Source organism: Hypanus sabinus, chromosome 7, assembly GCF_030144855.1.
Source record: "Hypanus sabinus isolate sHypSab1 chromosome 7, sHypSab1.hap1, whole genome shotgun sequence".
Taxonomy (NCBI): Eukaryota; Metazoa; Chordata; class Chondrichthyes; order Myliobatiformes; family Dasyatidae; genus Hypanus; species Hypanus sabinus.
The window spans coordinates 155,359,854-155,379,807 of NC_082712.1; the positions used below are offsets into that span (position 1 = coordinate 155,359,854).

Sequence of the window (19,954 nt, forward strand, 5' to 3'; positions counted from 1 at the left end):
AATCTCCTCTTCATATTTCTTATCTATTTATATATTTTTTGCATCTTGCTAAACACTTAATATCAAGAATTGATCAATATGTAGCTGAGGATTACTGGGAAGAAGCAGGAAAGTGGAGGCAGGGCAAAGACGAGATCTGGTCCTATCTTACTGAATGATACAGTAGGCTCAAGCACTTGTGTGATATATTGTTTACCCTTTTTCATGCTATGTGTTATTGATAATGACTGGAGGAGCTGGAGTCCTGTAAGTCCCTCTGACTATTTATTTGCAAATTAATTATCCCATTTGAAGTATTTCAATTTACACTTTTTAAATACTCGTCTTTATAAACTCTGCTTTTTTTATTTCACAGAAGTGCAAACCTCAATGGCAGTGGCATGGAGACTGTGATTAGCCAGGGTCTAAAAACAACTGATGGCTTGGCCATTGACTGGGTAGCAAGGAACCTGTATTGGACAGACACGGGCAGAAACACCATTGAAGTGTCTTGGCTCGATGGAACCTGTCGCAAGGTGCTAATCAACAACAGTCTGGATGAGCCGAGGGCAATTGCTGTATTTCCCAGGAAAGGGTAAGCTCATCTTTTTCAGAGAATGGGGATCCATTGATGTACCAGCTCTTAATTGGAATGTTATGTCATGTTCCATATTTCCATTCTGAAATTACAGCTGTCAACCTTCTGATAGACAATAACTGTCAAGGTACTCTTAAATGAAGAATATACTGAGCACAAGCCATTTCTGGAAGTGTTTGCATTGTATACCCAGTGGCCATATTACTAGGTACACCTCGTTATTGCAAATATATAATCAGCCAATCACGTGACAGCAACTCAATGCATGTAAATGTGGTAAAGAGTTTCAGTTGTTGTTCAGACCAAACTTCAGAATGGTGAGGAAATGTGATCTAACTGTCTTTGACCACGGAATGATGGTTATGGCCAGTTGGGGTGGTTTGAATGCCTCAGAAACTGCTGATCTCTGGGGTTTTCATACACAATAGGGTCTCTAGAGTTTAAAGAGAATCGTGCGAAAAATTAAAAAATAACATTCAGTAAGCAGAAGTTTTGTGGGCAAAAATGTCTTGTTAATGAGCAAGGTTGGAGGAGATTGGCCAGACTATTTCAAGCTCTCAAGAAGGGTGACGATAGCTCAAATAACCACACATTACAATAGCGGGGTGCAGAAAAGCATCTCTGAATGCACAGCACGTTGAACCTTGAAGCAGATAGACTACAGCAGCAGACGACCACACCAGTTTCCATTCCTGTGGTACACTCAGTACACTCCTGAATCTAATAATGTGGCCACTGAGTGGAAATCACTGTTGAGGAGGTATAAAGTACCTCTACTTCGTTCTGAATGTGTCGATTTACCAATCAATCCTCCTGTTTGTCTCCATCCCAGTAACACCTAAGGTGACAGACATTGGACTTAGACTAAAACAGATGTAGAAGCGTTTGACTTGACTCAAATTTAGCAAAGGATTATCGATGGGGTTAAATGGAGAGTCAATGTTAAGTCAGGACCTTTCTTCATGACTGGAATGAAAGAGAGAAGCTATCCAATGTAGAAAGGTGGGGGGAAGTGGGGGGGGGGGGCAAGAGCAGGCAGATGAGAGGTGGATCCAGGGGAAGGCGATGATAAGCATGGGAAGGTCGGAGGACAGTGGGAATGATGCAAGCAGGGTGATAGTTGGAAGTGACAAAAGTCTGAAGAAGATGGAATCTGATAAGAGGACATTGGAAGGAGGTATGTGTGGGTGATGGGTGACGGGAGAGCATGGGGGAAGAGAAAGAGATAGTCAGTGCAACCAGGAAAAAAATGCCAGTTAGAGTGTTTTCTGTAAATTAGAGAAAGTGATATTCATGCCATCAGCATGGAGACTCCCAAGGTGGAATATGAGGTGTTGTTCTTCCAATTGCATGTAGCCTCAACTTGGCAGTGAAGGCAGCCATGGACAGACATGTTGTGCCAATGGGAGGTAGAATTACAGTGGCTGGCCACAGGAAGATCCCGGTGGGTAAAATGTGGAGTTGAGTTAAATGATTGGCCACCATCTAGTGATACTAAAGGTCTCACTTTTCTGATCCTACTCACCCCTATTACCCTATCTCTCTCTTCCTCACCTTCTCCACCTGCTCATCACCCACATACTCCTCCCACTGGTTCCCCTCCCCTCCAGCTTCCACCATCCTTCCCTATCAGATTCCATCATCTTTCTCCACGTATCACCTCCCAGCTTCTCGCATCACTCTCATCACACCTTCAAATGACTATCTCCCCACCTCGGCTGGAACCACTTATATTCATGTCAACCCTTGCTCCACCCTTTCCCTCCAACTTTTTATATTGGCTACCTCCTTTTATCATTCCAGACCTGATGAAGGGTGGAATGTCCATTTTCTGTCATCAGTGCCACCTGACCCACCCAGTTCCTCTAGCGCTCTTGTGAGTTGCTCCAGATTTCCAGCATTTGCAAATTATTGTGCCTCCTTTGTAAGGGATTAGGCCAGGACTAATTATATTTGAAAGAGAAACAATCATAAACAATGTTGGAAGATCCAGAGACCGTCCCCGAGATGCTCCAATGCCAGCTTCAAAGTAAGGACAGACAGTACTGTGTAAAAGTCTTAGGCACATACCTATATATAGCTAGAGTGCCTAAGACTTTTGCACAGTACTATGGTAATTTTACGTATAGCACTACTGCAAAAGCAAAACAACAAATTTCATGACATGTGAGTGATGCTAAAACTGATTCTTGACATCGGCCTCTATTGTGGCCTGAGAGTGGGAAGGAGGCAGGGAGAGGGGCATCATGGTTGGGAAAAGGGGAGGGGAGAGGGTAGGGGAGCAGGAAGCAGTAGAGAGGCATTTTGTAATGATTTCTAAACCAATCGTTTGTCATCAAAGGACATTGTTTGGTGTCTCGGGGCTGGGTGTGATTGCACCATGCCATGTCATTGGCACTCCTTCTCTACCATCCATCCTACACCAGCCCTGCAGCACTCCACCCTCACCATTCCTAGCATCCATTGCTCCTGCCACATTTACACACTCGCTCTCCGCTCCACATTGAGATCTACAGTACTATGCAAAACGTCTTGGGCTGAGTTTAGTTTTGAGATTATTTTCCAATATTTGAAAGGGTAAGGCAGCTATGGTTAATGCTAAAATGCAGAATTAATCTTACTATTTGTTTTAATGGATCAATAAGAGACATGAACTGTAGATATTCTTGGCAGTGTGTATCTTCCTAAGAAATATATGACATTATTGAATGAAACACAAAGTCATGTTTCTTGTGATAATGCATCTGTTTGCTGAGCCTGTGACTGTGGAATTAAATGTTCCTGTGAAATGAGTCAATCCAATATAAAAATGTAAATATTATTCTGATGCTCTTTGAGGTATCTCTTCTGGACAGACTGGGGAAATCTTGCCAAAATAGAGCGTGCACAGCTGGATGGAACAGACCGCAAAGTCCTAATCAACACAGATTTGGGTTGGCCTAATGGTCTAACCTTGGATTATGACACAAGAAGGTGAGCCGAGTGAAACCACGGTTTGAATGGGCCTTTGGAAGATTGATGGTAAATGGGCTGGAGAGAGCAGAAACTTAATTAGCTGGTTTAGGTTATGAAACAATGCTTTATTCAACCCTGGCTCTTTGCCAGTCGTCTACTCTAGCAGCCAGTTAAGATTTCCCTGAGCCATTCAGTGTGGGAAGTAATTAGCACGATATGATGGTCCTTGAATTCCTCTTTTGCATAAAATTATCCTGAAGATAATGCAGTGTGACGTGAATAGTCTTATTGAATAACTTTCGTGCTGGAGCTGTGTTGCTGGTGTAATATCTCATTGATGTTAAATTTGGGATTACATAGGAGGTCACTTCCTTCCTGATTATGGACATAAATTTGATCAGAACTGTTATTCCTGGCAGGATCTACTGGGTGGATGCTCACTTAGATAGAATAGAAAGTTGTGATTTAAATGGGAAACTTCGGCAAGTTCTGATCGGACAAGTCACGCACCCCTTTGCCTTAACTCAGGTAAGAAATACTTTATTCTGTATGAAAGTTTAAATAGTGATGCTGAGGATGACAGAATATATACACACTATGACTGTTGTATCGATGTACTGTAGGAAGTGCAGGTGGCAAGTAAGGTACCTTTCATGCAGAGTGTCAAACCAGCTGTCTTTCATGTCGATAACATTGCCATTGCTAATGTCCATTATAATCATCGGGGGGGGGGGGGGGGTTGCCAGCAGTGCCCTCCTGTGTGGACCTTTGTATTTGAAAAGAAAGTTCTTTTTCCCATTTGACATCAGTATGGGACATTAACATTATAGTGTAAAACCATGAGATGTCTTCAAGCTGGGGATAGGTATCCGCAGGACTCATTAAAAGGAGTGACTGGTAATGTAATAGCCCAGTTTACACTAATGCACTACAGAGATTAGGGTGGCTCAATTACTGCCACTCCGCTCCACGGTCTCTTCCTCACCTATTTGCCACCCCAGACCCAGCCCACTCCCACCTAGGATCAAACTGTTCATCAGGGACTACTTACCACCGTCCGTGTCTTCATTGTAAGGGCCTGGTTGGCAAAGCCCCCATCTGATTTCCATCCCTAATTGCCCTCAGATGGTTCTCAGGAAGCCTGAGTGACGTCTTTGGTGCAGCCATTGTAGTGAAGGCGTTTAGTCAGTTGAAATCTGAATCATTTATATTATCAGCAATTTGAATTCTCATCCTTGTTTGAATGATAAGCCATCACAGATTAATTATGAAGTACTGCCAGTCAGATATTTGGGATTTTAGAAATAGTTATATCAACGTGCTGAAATATGTAATGTATTGGTAGAGGTAATAATCAGCAATATATAATCATTAATTTAATAGTTATATTCTGTTGATTTATCCAGAATAACGCAGTTATTTTAGAACATTTTAACAATGAATATGAATCCCATGATTTTAAATGAATGGCTGAAAGTCTTGGTTTGCTTGTACATTCCTGGCAATTGGAAAACCCTGCTAGAACTTGTGAATTCATAGCTAAGTCCCCAAAGGCAGGTACTGTTCCATGCTCCAGGAGAAATTGAAACTGATCTCTCAACCTAACCACAGTGACAACTGGATGTTTTGTTAGTCCAGAAATAATGCCAATTAAAACACTTCTGTAAAATCTCTAATGCGGTACGTTCTTTTCAAAAGATTAAAATAATTTGTTTTCTCAGTACTGCACTTTTGGTAATGAAGTGTATATTCATTTTGACTCTTGAGTACCAGATTGATAGGAAGTACAATGCATTCTAGAATAAGGAAGGTTTTTGTCCCACAGATTTGGTCTCCTTACCTAAGCAAGAATTACCATTATTGGAAGCAGTCCAAAAGTGTTTAACCAGGCTAACTATGGGAGAAGAGAATTCTCCAGTCAAGAGGGTTTAGCATAGTGGTCGCCAACCCATCAATTGCGATCGACTAGTCGATCTTGGGGACTTCCCCAGTAGATCCCGAAAAAGAAGAAAAATAAATACACAAATACTGTTGAGAGACTGTTTCCGGGTTGTGGGGTTTTAGTTCCGTTCTTGCTGCCCAGTGCGCATGTGTGTAGCTCCCCCCCTCCCCCACACTACACAGTGTACTTCAGTGGTCCCCAACCACTGGGCCAGAGGAAACAATGAGTCAGCTGCACCTTTCCTCATTCTCCGTCACGCCCACTGTTGAACTTGAATACACGTCAGGTCATTACCCAAGCGCACCAGGGTTCACTGATTGGCCTCCGGTAACCGGCCGGCGGGAAGTGCCGATGCTACTGGCCCGGAGTGCGGACAGACCAGCGCTGCCTCTGAACCTGTTTAGCACTCCGAATGTTCGCGGGGAACGCGGTGCTAAAGTATTCACAGACCTCATTCGGGCTCAGGGTTTCCTAAGCAGCAGAGCAGCTACCTCGCTGCAATCTACTGAAACAAACTTTTGTCGGCCGATAGATCCTACGGGGGGGAGGGGGGGCGGTCGCGCTTCCTAATGCACTCCTCGCTTGGTCGGTCGCTCACTCTCCGGACTGCAACCGCCGCGGCCCCAGTACAGGAACAGATGCACCTGGTCAAGGCGGCAGGCGGGAGGCTGGAGCTCGGGCCCGGAGGCTGTCTAATGAGGCAATAAAGCCCTCAAAACTGCTTCGGCACCCTGTCCAAGCACCCCACACTTAAAGACAAACCCGTTGGGTTCTTTTCCAGCGGAAAAAACGTGAGCAAACGGGAGCAGCTGAGAGCCTCATCAGTTAAATTGCAGAACCTGCTTCGAATATCGCTGTATTCCCGTCGCGTTTAGCATCCACCGCCACCCCCCGTAGACTGGTCCGCAAGAATATTGTCAATATTAAACCGTTCTGCAGTGCAAATAAAAGGGTGGTGACCCCTGCTGTTTATACGTTATTTCTGCTTCCCAGTTGCGAGGTTTTACTTCCGGTCTTTTCTGCCCCGGAGCGCATGTGTGTAACTAATAGATTTGGAGTCAATCTTGCCTTTCACTGAGGCTGAGGTAGGGGATCTTGGACTAGGTTGATGACCACTAGTTTAGCGTGTACATTCTTTGAAATTTAGAAGAATGAGGGGGCGATCTTATTGAAAGGTATCATGATTTTGTGGGGACACACTCATCTATGACTTCTTATGAAGTCCCTGACAATTGTTCATATTTAGAAACATAGAAAACTTACAGCACAATACAGGCCCTTCAGCCCACAATGATGTGCCGAACATATACTTACTTTAGAAATTACCTAGGGTTGCCCATAGCCCTCTATTTTTCTAAGCTCCATGTACCTGTCCAGGAGTCTCTTAAAAGACTCTGTTGTATCCGCCTCCACCACTCTCGCCAGTAGCCCATTCCACACACTCACCACCTCTCTGCATACAAAAACTTATCCCTGATATCTTCTTTGTACCTACTGCTAGGCACCTTAATGCTGTGCCCTATTGTGTTAGCCACTTCAGCTCTAGGAAAAAGCCTCTGATTATCCACACAATCAATGCGTCATTTGTATTTGTTCAAATCCTCTAGAAACGCATCCCAGTCCACTGAATTGAAGCAAGCCCATAGTTGCTCCTCTGCCTCCAGTGACCACCTCTTTGTTGTCCTTCTCTCTGGAGCCTGTACGGAGGTAGGAGAAGGACAGTCAGATGGTCAGGTTTCCCAAAATGCCCTCTAGGGATGGACCAGTAGGTATTTCTTGTGGCAGTGTAGCAGTGGTTGATGTTACCACCTGGTGCTGCAGATTGTATGTTGATGATAATTGGACAGAGATTTCTTCAAACAAGCCTGACTGACATCCTGACAATGAGTTAAAAGGGCCACAGTTGGCTGTTTCTTGTTTGCTTTTCACTTCACTTAATACCTCAAGTGCCTGCTTAACATGGGCCTTTGGCGATAGGTAAACTGTGGTCAGGATCATGGAGGAGAACTCTCTTAGTAAAGAGATTGGTCAACTCTTAATTATTTGATGTTCCTGATTGGGGGAACAAGTCCTACTGACGTATCTGGTGTATCTTAAGTGAGTAATGTCTCCACGAAGCACAGGACACTGCAATCACTCATTTCCTGCCATTACAGCAATTTTGCCCTTGGATTCTTGGTCATGTTCTCCATTTGCCAACAAGATACACTCTGGAGCTTTAGTCTGGCGTAGTGTCTTCCTCTTCCCCTCTCTTCCATATCTTTTTCTGGTTAAAGGTGATATACCTGCATTCCTGAGAGTTAAGTCTCGGAGTCCTTCAGATGATTGCAAAATCACTAGTTTGTCAAGGTGTTTCAAAAGTATGTTACTTGAAGGGAAATTACAGGCAGTTGATTGCATTGAGGGTTTAGAGGTATCTATAGAAGTGTTCTAAGCTGCCTGCAAAGCGTCACTGTGTTTCATCAGCACCGTCTTGGGAAAATCTTCCTACAATGAAACATAGCTTCAAGATGAGAGTCCAGTCATTTAAAAATGAAATAATACACTTAAGATGCCTTCTCAGAGAAAGTGGTGAATCTTTGAAACACTCTGCTCCAGAGCACTGTGGAGACTAGCTAACTGGAAATGGCTATGGGTATCCGGCACAGATCTGGAGTTGAAGGTTGGGCAGGGCAGACTTGAGTGGTTGACTCTTCCTGTTTCCCTGTGTTACTTATTTCTTATACAAGAACCATTTTTGTACCTTTAGATATAAGAGTGCCACCATGTGGACAAACAAAAGATATCAATGGAACAGAAGGCTGCAATTTAGTCTCCTTTCATGGAACGACTCTATGAGTCTGAACATTAAATGAAATATCAACCGATGAAAATTGCTTCTTGAAAAAAAAAACTGGCTGTCTTAAATATCATATATTTTTAATTACTTTTAGGCCCTTCTGTGGATTGGTGGTGGATTAAGCCCTTCTGGCCCTTGAAGCCATACTAACCCTAATCTAATAGGACAATTTACAATGACCATTTAACCTAAGTGGTATGTCTTTAGACATATGCTATGAAATTTGATGTTTTCTGGCAGCAGCACAATGCAAGGTCTAAAATATTACCCAAAGTTACAATTTTTTAAAAATTGGTACAAAGAATAACTGTGAGGTGGTGTTCATGAAATCCACAGAAACCTGATGGCAGAGTTAGAAGAAGCTGTACCTAACACACAGAGTGTGCACCTTCACCCTCCTGTACTGTCTCCTGGATGGCATCAATGAGAAGAGGGCATGTCCCAGAGAGTGTAGCTGCACAGGCACTTTCAGTCCTAACTCCTCCTGACTTTGCCCAACAAGTCTTATTTTCTCAAATAACCTAAATTGTACTTGAAGTAACTAATTGTGGAAGGACGCTGCACAACTTTAATTTGCATGCACTGTTCAGTGTGCAAAGTAAAATCATTTGTAAGTTCTAAGTTGTTGCTTTTGCAATTAGCACGATCGCTGGATCTACTGGACTGACTGGCAAACCAAATCGGTTCAACGTGTGGACAAGTACACAGGTCGGAACAAGGAGACCATCCTTGCTAATGTAGAAGGACTGATGGACATCATTGTAGTCTCTCCGCAAAGGCAAACAGGTATACGGTGAAAGAAATGGACTTAAAACTCCTGGTCTGTAACTTGCCGTAGCAGAAAATCTAATGCCATCTGATGTTGGTTAGACTTGTCCCTGTCCAATTGCATTTTTATATTCTTTGCATGGGTAGTTATTGAAAGCACTAGTTGACAGTGAGAGGGGGGGGGGGCATCTTCAAAATAAGTGAATGAGGCAAGTAAAGCTATCTCCTAAATGATTTGGATTGAATTGAAGCATTGTAATTAATAGCACAAGGAGATGTAAGTTAGGGTGGACTGCTTCAATATCAAGCGCAATGCCGAAGAAAAAATAAAGGAGGGAATGTTAGTGAAGTTAAAATAAAAATCATGAACAAAAGGGAAAAAAATATTTTAAAGATGCCTAGCTTAAAACAATATTGGATATCATGATTGTAATAATTAATATTCAGTCCCTGTGAAACTGACAGCTGTAACATGTAATATGTGGTTCAAAGGGCTTTTAAATGAAAACCTAAATGTGATTCTGTTCCCAAAACACAAAGACAACGACTATATAATACTCAGTGCATTTTAATGGTAAGTAAGCAATTGTACTACTACTGTCATGACATTTATTTGCAAATTATTGTTACTCAGACTACAGCTTTTGCATATGTTTATTTTTACCATATTATACCCCTTGCTGCACTGTCCTAGTGAAAAACATTATGAAGTATTATTAAAATAGCAATAGAAACAACAGTATTGTCTTTCTCATGTTTGTACTCGGAAATATATCCAGGATTTATGTTCTGTCAGTGCCTAGAGCACAAATACAGCAATATTATACCACTGAAACCATTTCAACAATTTCCATGTAATGAATAGCTGGGCAATGCCTATGATGCAATTGCTTTGTCAAAATGAAACCATTTGAATTAAAATCAGAGCAAAAATCATAACACAGCAAGATATTTTACTGTTTAATACTAATCATATTCATTCTCCCTTTGCAAATTTATTTCAAATTTATACAAATAAAAGATATAGTATCATTTAATGTCTGTTGAAGAACACGAATAATGAAATTGTAAAATAATGTATTTTATAATGTGCTAATCATGATTGTATTGAATCATGACTGCATTGAAGATTTGAAAGAATACCAAGACAATATCTGCCCCAGGCCTCATGGACATCAGTTGCCACACAGGCTGGTGCTTTGCATCATGGGCTCCACCCTGCTGCTGTTGTTTGACATTCAAAATCCAACTCCTCCTCTGCCCACCACTCTGTTTATTGAATCCTCGAAACATGTTGCTGAGAGAACATTACTTTGTGAAATAATTGTGAACTTAACATTTAAGTGTTTGGATTTAATTTTAGGTACTAATTCATGTGGCGTCAACAATGGAGGATGCACACATCTTTGCTTTGCCAGGACAACAGACTTTGTGTGTGAATGCCCAGATGAACCAGATAGACGGCCATGCTCAGTGGGTGAGTAGAAATTCTAAGGCTGCACGCTGAGAAAGTGGCAATGGCTCAAACATGACCTGCTATGGTAACAGCTTAATGAGAAACAAAATAATCTTCAAATATTCCATTTCATGAAGATGCATTATAAGCATCCAGCTACATAACAGATTTCTGCTATTAGTGACAATATTTCAAGTAGAAGTAATGTGCATCCAAATGTGCTTTTCTTATATTACATTTAAATAAGTGAGTTTGTGCAAAATGACTTTCTAAATTTTGTTCCAATTCAGATGGACTGTTCTATCCTAAAATGACACTATGTCACATGGTTACTTTATTTTGGACCTTGCATATTTAGTGTACATACAATGTCTTTGTGCAGTTAATGATCCAAGAGATTTCATGAATTTTGCTATTTTCTGGCAACAGTTAGATTGAGTTGAATGAGATTTGAAAAATAATTTTCCTCTCATTTGTGTGTGTTTAATTTCCATGGTAATCACTGGGAGATACTCAATTTTCATTCTCTCACTTACACAGCTGCATCCACATCCAACGATGTGCAATCGATGTTATTTTTTCTCTCCATGGTAATCTTCAAACTGCATCAGTTTTCTTTGAATTATGGTTTCTGTCCATCTCCTGCCAATCTCGAATTAGCTGTTTCATTAAATTCAGTCTCCTTCCAAAATTTCTGAACCTGCCCTGCGCCAGATTTTATCAGGTGACCAGTTGCTTTCTGGCAATGAAGTGGCAGATGATGCTGGCCCCCTTTCCCCATTCACAAATTGCAGCAGCATAACAATGCATCATCTGAGACTGCCCTGGTCTTATCAGTTGCATATGTTTAAATAAATTTTATTCCTTGCCCTCTGCTTAAAGTTTACTGCATTTCTCATTTTGGAAAGAAAGACTTTTATATTTGACGCCTCTGTCAAATAAATTGGCGCATTATGTAGGAATGAGCAATGTTGAGCAGACGTCCTAATCCTGATCTGACAGATGAGCCTGTGGACTTTCAACAAGATGCTTAATTCGTAGGTAATCAATAAATGTAATTCCTTGCAGTTCCTGGATATGTGCCTCCGTTTCCAGAGACCACCAGCTCTGAAGAGAAGCCTGATTCTGTTGGCCCTCACAAAGCTTCTGACACCTTCCCCGCGAAACCCACACATTCCATTAAGAACGCAAGTGAAAAGTAAGTATGCAGATTGGTGCCCTTGCCGCCAGCTACAACACTAATGGTTTTGACTTCATCCCAGTTAAACATGAGTCAGGATTTGAAGGATAAATATCTATCTTCTCTTAAAATACATCTCAGCAGAATCAATAAACATACTTATCTTTCCATTGGTGGATCAGAGGACCACGAATGAATATAATTCAGCCTCTGCTTTTGAGGCTTCAGCAGCTTTGTCTTTTCCCCCAGAGAGCTACAGAAAATAATAGATTGAGTACATGCATAGTGAGATTTATTCAGCTGTTAACAAGATGATGCACTAACTCCCAATAAAAACCATACAGATGTAAAAACTGAATATATTGTAAAAACGGGAAGTCATGGATTAATTTTCATTTTTATTCCTTCCCTGTCTGCTGTACAGTAACAGGGAAAAAATGCAGTCAAATTACATCATTGTGATTTCCCACCCCGCCATTGGATTTTTTTTATCTGTGTATTACTGAGTTTAGTACATTTCTGGTGGTTTAATTACTTCTGAAATGAACGACTTGCTAGCCATTTTGGAGGGGAATCTGCATGGTTGTAGTCTTGTGTTATACCAGATTTCCCTCTCGGGAAATAATTGTGAATCAGCTTAGTTTTTGTAACACAAGCACGAGAAAATCTGCGGATGCTGGAAATCCAAAGCAACACACACAAAATGCAGGCGGAACTCAGCAGGCCAAGCAGCATCAATGGAAGAGAGTATAGTCAACGTTTCAGGCCATGACCCTTGCTCTGCGCCCTTGGCTTGAAATGTCAACCGTTTACTCTTTTCCATAGATGCTGCCTGTCCTGCCGAGCTCCTCCTGCATTTTGTATGTGTTGTTTTAGTTTTTCTGTTGCTCCAGTTTGATTCATGATCGGCATTATCGACATTCACGTTTCATTCCGAATTTATTTAATTCCTCATCAGGCATGATGGAATTCAAGCCTGAGTCTTCAGGTCAATAAGCAAAAACCTACAGATGAAACTATATAGTGCTGGGTACACTCAGAGCCAGGCAGCATATGTGGAGAGAGAAAAATGGAACGTGTGGATAAGGTTGATGATCTTCCATCCCACCTGATGGAACTCTGTTGGAAGGTCATCAGCCTGAAAGATTAACTCTGTTTCCCTCTCCAGAGATGCTGCAGGGCTGAACATTTCCAGTAATTTCCATTTTACCCACGTCTCAGAATGTTTTATTCATGTCTAGTAATTTGACCATTATATTTGCGACTGCCCAATGCTCCTGAAATCTTTTCAAGGAAAAGAGCTAACGTGTAAGAGCCATGAAGTAATGTTGCAGCTCCATAAAACCCTGGTTAGATCACACTTGGAATACTGTGTTCATTTCTGATTGTCTCATAGGATGGATGTGGCAGCTTTAGATAGAGAAGGTGCAGAGAAGACTTACCAGAATGTTGCTTGGATGAGAGAGCATGTCTTATGAGGGTAGGCTGAGCGAGCTAGGGCTTTTCTCTTTGGAGCAAACGAAGATGAGAGAGAACATGAAAAAGGCGTACAAAATGATGAGCCATAGATCAAGTGACTGACAATGCCTTTTTCCCAGGCTGACAATGGCTAAAGCAAGGGGGACATCAAGAGTAAAGGTTTTCATGCAGAGTGATGGGTGATTGAGCCAGACACATGAGGGGCATTTAAGAAGTTCTTAGATAAGCATATGGATGATTGAAAATTGGAGGGCTACGTAGGAGGAAAGGGTTAGATTGATCTTGAAGTAGATTAAAATATCAGCATATCATTGTGGGCCGCAGGGCCTGTACTATGCTGTGATGTTCTCTATTCTGTGTTTTCTGGGTTTTATGCTTCCTCCAGAGTTTGGCGAGAAATGGAGAGCAAATAGCTTTCATGTGAGTAACAGGTTAGGAATGCATTTAGTTTCTGTTGAGTGAACACGAGGAAATCTGCAGTTGCTGGAAATTCAAACAACAGCACACACAAAATGCTGGTGGAACACAGCAGGCCAGGCAGCATCTATAAGGAGAAGCACTGTCGACGTTTCGGGCCAAACCCTGACGAAGGGTCTCGGTCCGAAACGTTGGCAGTGCTTCTCCTTTAGATGCTGCCTGGCTTGCTGCATTCCACCAGCATTTTGTGTGTGTTGTAGTTTCTGTTGAGTTTCAGTTTTTCATCGAGTTAATTGGAATTACAATCTTATTTGCCTTTGAGATAAATATTTGTTTGTAGCACAGCAATGTGAACAAGTAAGTCATTATGTTACTAATGTACAGGCACTAATAGTGGGGATGCTAAACATAAAGCAAAAGACAGGGTTCCCAGTACCAGCTGCTATCATTGGCCAGAAGTCATTTTCAGCAAAACTGTTGAAAATGCCGTGTCTCAGATGAAGAATTGATTCTCCCTCCAACAGTCATAAACAAACGTGACAATAAACTGCTGGAGTAGTAGAATGTTTGTCATACACTGTGAATGCAGAATGCTCTCCCAGCAGCATTATACCGACAACCCACTCTTACGCCAAAGGGGAAAGCGAAGATTATTTTACAAAATCATCTGCTGAAATATTGCTTTAGAGTCATATGCATCATAACACTGACACCATTTATGGCTGGAAAACATGCATTGAAAGATATTTCTGTGTATGTATTTAATAATATTCTTCAAAAAAGGAAATCCTGGACCTTTATAGTGGGATGTCACATTTAAATCAGATTTTTCAAATTGAATGCCATCATTCAAACTGAAGCCAGCATTTTCTCATTGCTCATCAATAAAGAAACACAACACTGAGGAAAGGGATCTAAGTTAAACTAAGTGCAGTAGCCATTGGCCGTTTTCTGTTGGGTTTGTGGCGTGGACATTAAGTATGTTTCTAGTACATATCGACTTTGTTTAGAGCATGTATGCTATAGAGTGACTCTAGATGAGTAGTTACATCTGGGACACTCCAGTTGATGCATACTTTATTATTTATTTAGTGATACAGTGCAGATTAGGCCCTTCTGGCCCTTTGAACCAGCTGTCCTATCAAACCCTGACAAACTCAATGAACCCTAACCTAATCACTGGCCATTTTACAATGACCGATTAACCTATCAGGTATGTCTTTGGGCTGTGGGAGGAAACCTGGGCACCCAGGGAAAACCCATGCATGCCATGGGCAGGACGTACAGACCTCTTGCAGGTGGCATCAGAGTTGAAGTCTGAACTCTGGAATGCCCTGAGCTGTAATAGCATTGCACTAACAGCTAGACTACTATGGCACCACCAAAAATTTAGGTGAGTTACCAGAGGGGAACACTTGAAAATACTCAACAACTGATTCTCTACAGCAGCCCCAGCTGGACGGTTCCTCTATGGGAACAACTTTCTTCTCCTCCCTGATTGGCCAGCTTGTTATTCCCGAAACATCGACTGTACTCTTTTCCAAGATGCTGCCTGGCCTGCTGAGTTCCTCCAGCATTTTATGTGTGTTGCTCAGTTTTCCAGCGTCTGCAGATTTTCTCTTGTATATTACTTTGATGATTTAGTGGTCATAGGTTATGGACATAACAGTAAACGGGGAGAAGCAGTCATCCCTGCATCTACCATCTCAAGCCCAAAATAAGTCTGTGTACTTCAATGTCAACATCTGTTGGTTTTTGTTCTGTGCAATACAGGCCCAATGACCATGTACGCAGCTCCCTCCATCCCGACATGGCCATCCCTGCAAACAATTCAGTGTGCCTTTGGGGCGTTCATTCTACCTTAACCTCCTACCATAATGAACAGGGGTCAATGTTCTGAATTAGGCATTCTAGATGAACAATTTTGCTGATCAGTGCTCTGTCATAAGAGTTTAATGTTAATGCAGACTTCATCAAGATTACTGCTGTTAGATCTGTGACCTCATGCAATGTTCATTACAACCATGTTTATGACTGGGTTGTTTGGCCTGCAAAAGTCAAGGTCACAGTCATTCAGCGACTTACTCTTAAGGATTATTCCAGACTGTCAGATTTCGCACAATTTCATTGATTAAGGTGGTCCCCGATCTCTAGAGGCCAGGAAAAGAAGGCCTGATCTGCTTTCCCTTCAAACCAGATGCAGTGTTCACAAACATTTGCCACTGTTGTAGGGTTTTCCAAAGTGTAGGCATTCATATACTGAAGCACTATTGCCTTAGAACCCAGGTAACCTTCTGTCAGAAGTTCCTACCAGTAACTCTTAAAGGTCTTCAAGACTTCCTTACACAAGAACCATGCCTATTATCTCTATTATCTACTATCTTTTCTCCACTAACCTGAACAGTTTCCTATGAACTCTTGGATATATTCTTGCCTCCCTTTCCATTATTGTAGTTTTCCTTGTTGAGCAGCATCACCCAATAGTAATAGGAAGAGGGGAGCTAGAATTGTTCTTTAAGAAAACTGGATCTCAAGGTCACAGCTGCAAGGCTAACTTTGGGCAAGTGCAAGAGTTTGTAAAAATATAACTCTAGGCATGGAACCTGGCACAGCACACCATTGCACAGTGAAATTTCATAGCACTGTTCATTCTGCAGCATACTCTTTGCCATTCAGCGGCCATGTAGAATAAGGATGCTGGTTGTATGAATATAATGGTTGCATGAGAATATCTTTGAAAATCATACATGAGTATACTCTGCATTAACTTTTAAACGACTTGCCAAACTGCACGTCATCTTCTTAAACACAAAAGATTAGGCAAATGCTGGAAATCAGAGCAACACACACAAAATTGGAGGAACTTGGCAGGTCAGGCAGCATCTATGGAGAGGAATAAAGAACCAACATTTTAGGCCAAGATCCTTCATCAGGTCCTCTCCTCAGATGGTGCCTGATGTGCTGGTGCCCTCCAGTATTTTGTATGTGTTACGTCATCTTACTTTTTAAAAAATATATGAAATTGTTATATGTTGCAATTCTTGATTTTTAGACTTAACAGTATCAATGTAAAATATAGCAAATAAAGCAAATGAATGTACCATCTCATGAAATACCCAAACTACAAGAATGATGCTAGTAATCAGATTACAGATGCACTGCTTATATGTGTGTGTGTATATATATGAGTGTGTGTGTGTGTGTGTGCGCGCGCGCGCGTGTATATGCATATATATGTATATGTGTATATAAATGTGTTTTTGTGTTATGTGTGTGTATCTACATTATATAATTGAAGGAAAATTTTCCTTTCATATTCATTTTGTTCTACACTTGAAATAAAATTCACTGTTTGAGCATTTTATGGAATTGAAAAATGGCCTGTTGCAAAAGAATTCCGGATGCATAACTATCAGATAACAGATAAACAGGAGTTTTACTGCACAAGAACATTACAGTCTTTGTGTGAGTTTTCAATATATTGTCAGTGTGCCACATTCACTCACACCGCCTGACAGCAGTAAGGTGATTTTGAGCTAATTGTACTACAGCAGTTGCATAGTAACTGTGGAGCACATGTTGCATCATTGTTAATGCACTGAAATAGCACAACACGTGTTTGAAATGTTGTGTTACACATAATTAAGTTATTGCACATGATGATCCATTAAATAATTACCATCATACTGATGTTTGTTGTTAAATGTTGAAATTGTCAGCAGGGATTGCTGCTTCCTGCAAGATGCTAAATTTAATGTGTTTTCCCTCCAGCTGTTCTCAAAAAGATGCAAGTCGAGGTCTCTGTGATCAGAATGGAAGTCGGGTGTTGCCTGCAATAAATGGTATGTTTTCAGACAATAAGCTTTTAAAAAAAACCCTTGTTACAGTGTGATTAGTTCACATGCCATTTTCCTGTGTTAATACTTGGCAGGTGTGTAGCCTTAGCTAGGCCTGAATTTATAGACCAATGTTAGTTGTACTTGAGAAGCTATTTTCTTGACCTTCTCTTAACCTAGAAACCCTTTTAGGTGGGGATTTCCAAGTGTTGACTAGGCAGCAATGAATGGCAAATGTAATTTTAGCATTCATTTCCAGAGGACTTGAATATAAAAGCAAGGGTATAATACTGAGGCTTTATAAGGCACTGGTCAGGTTGCGTTTGAAGCATTGTCAGCAGTTTTAAGCTCCAAATCTAAGAAAGGATGTTTTGGCATTGGAGAAGATCCAGAGAATGTTTTCAGGAATGAGGAGCATTTGATAGCTGTGTTTTCACACTCGCTAGAGATTAGAAGAAGGGAGGTGGGGATATCTCATTGAAACCTGCTGAATATTGAAAGGCCTAGATAGAGTAGACGTGGAGAATGTTTCCTAATATGAGGGAATCTGGGACCAGAGGGCACAGCCTCAGAATAGAAGAACATCGTTTTAAAACAGAGATGAGGAGGAATTTCTTCAGCCAGAGGTTGGTGAATTTGTGAAATTTACTGCCACATGGGGCTGTGGAGGCCAAGTCATTGGTTATTTTTAAAGCAGGCGTTGGTAGGTTCTTGATTAGTAAGGGCATTAATATAGTTCAAATCCATATTCCTGGTATGCTTAAGAAGCAGCATAAGGTGGCTCTGAATGTTAGCTGAACGGTTTCAAGGGATGCATGTTGCTATGACCTGCAGTGATAAAATTAACACTAGTTATTCAAACTGTTATGGGTTGACAACATTACACGACAGTGGCTTCCAAGTAATTTCAGCATCTCTGTCTGCCCACTACCCTAATACCACCAGCACAAAGTTAGCTGAGGTGATATCACCAATAACATACGGTGTCATGGCCAACCCAGAGAAACTTCTGATATGAAATTTATACCAATAGTTGTTTGCCATTTAAGTTCTAAAATAGCATGCAATTATAGCATAAATTGTATTAGGCTCTACATTCATGGAGCATTATGAGTGGACAATATTCTTAGCAGATATGCAGAGTACTCAGTTGAGAAGGTGTCTGTAAATGCTACTACTGTTTGCCATTATGGAGTACACCACTATGGTAAATCCACTCTTTTAAACAAATATAATGTGTTATGCATGAAGGAACTTCCACTACGATTGTTCATTAATTCTTGTTTTTGCACCTCCTCTTAGCGTTTTAGATTGTATAAGTCCCTAGAGGGGGACATGGCAGAAGTAAATGACCTTATTTGCTTAGTTGAGGGAACTACACAAACCTTTGCTGTTCCTATGCTATTCTTTGATTTGATGAGGGAAAACTGGATCCAATAAAATTGTACAGTCTAATTACATTCTTAAAAAAATATGCCTGTGGTATAAAACCATAGCTATTCATAATTGGAAAAGAATAATATTTAGTTCATTAAAAAAGCAGGATACTGCAAGAGGTTGCATGCTTAAATTAAGTCCAATTAAAACGGACAGAGTTAATTATTGTTTTTCCTTTGGGAAATTAATTCAATCACAGTTGTTAAAGTTCTCCACCTAGTGGCCTAGCTGAGATTCAATTTAATGAAATACAAACTGACAAATTACAAGGAATAAGGGAAGACTCTGGATGCATCTGCCTATGCGGTCGAGTCCTGACAATTATTGTGACGTAATTGTCCACTCGGCACTATGTGTCTTTGTCATTGGCTAGTTCCTTCAGCTGGAGACCCAAACGGTGGCCTGAATGTTGGCAGTTGAGGTTGAAACAAGTTTCAGATTTTATTGACACAGAACTGAACCATCAGCTGTTGGTTGAAGGTGAATGCACTCTTGTCCAATGTGTGGATGTGTTTTCACAATGATATCCCTGTTTGTTTCAGGTGTAACTGCTGGCCAGACTTTGTAAAATCTAGTCTATTGTTTTATTTGCCTGACAAAACATCCAGCCACTTACCAGGGCAGTTAAGACTAGTGGAACAATTTGGACTGAAATTGGTGGTTGCCATTTCCATAGCAGGGAACAAATTCATACACAGCATTCACCTCTTAATATTATTGTTTATGATGGCAGCACTGAAGTCAGTTTTAAGCAGACTGGGCCAGTGTTAGAGTGAGAAGCTCAGGCTTTGGTTTGTAGGGTCTACAATGAAGAGAAGCGGAGTCCTTAGCCAGATTTTTTTCATTTCATTTTCTTTCTTTTTTTTCTTTCCTTTTGCACAGTTAGGCCAGGGGTGATGCCAGGCAGGATAGTGGAATTCAGGGAGCCCTCCAGTTTAAGGAACTGGAGCTGGCTCATTCGGGAGGCTGAGCGGTTGATCAGTAGGATATATAGAGAGGAAGTTACACCCAGGGTGCAGGGATAGGGTAACTGGGTGACCGTCAAGATGGGGAATGGGGTTAGGCAGC

At 41.2% G+C, this 19,954-nt stretch overlaps 1 protein-coding gene across 1 annotated transcript in view; it reads left to right on the forward strand.

The window, feature by feature from the left end:
* lrp4 (low density lipoprotein receptor-related protein 4) overlaps nucleotides 1-19,954 on the forward strand; it is a 432,001-nt gene that overhangs the window by 390,650 nt on the left and 21,397 nt on the right. The window contains exons 29-35 of the mRNA XM_059975983.1: nucleotides 356-574; nucleotides 3,416-3,550; nucleotides 3,952-4,060; nucleotides 8,955-9,099; nucleotides 10,445-10,558; nucleotides 11,606-11,735; nucleotides 17,385-17,455. Of these exons, the coding sequence (XP_059831966.1) occupies nucleotides 356-574; nucleotides 3,416-3,550; nucleotides 3,952-4,060; nucleotides 8,955-9,099; nucleotides 10,445-10,558; nucleotides 11,606-11,735; nucleotides 17,385-17,455 (923 nt within the window). The remainder of the gene's footprint in view (nucleotides 1-355; nucleotides 575-3,415; nucleotides 3,551-3,951; nucleotides 4,061-8,954; nucleotides 9,100-10,444; nucleotides 10,559-11,605; nucleotides 11,736-17,384; nucleotides 17,456-19,954) is intronic.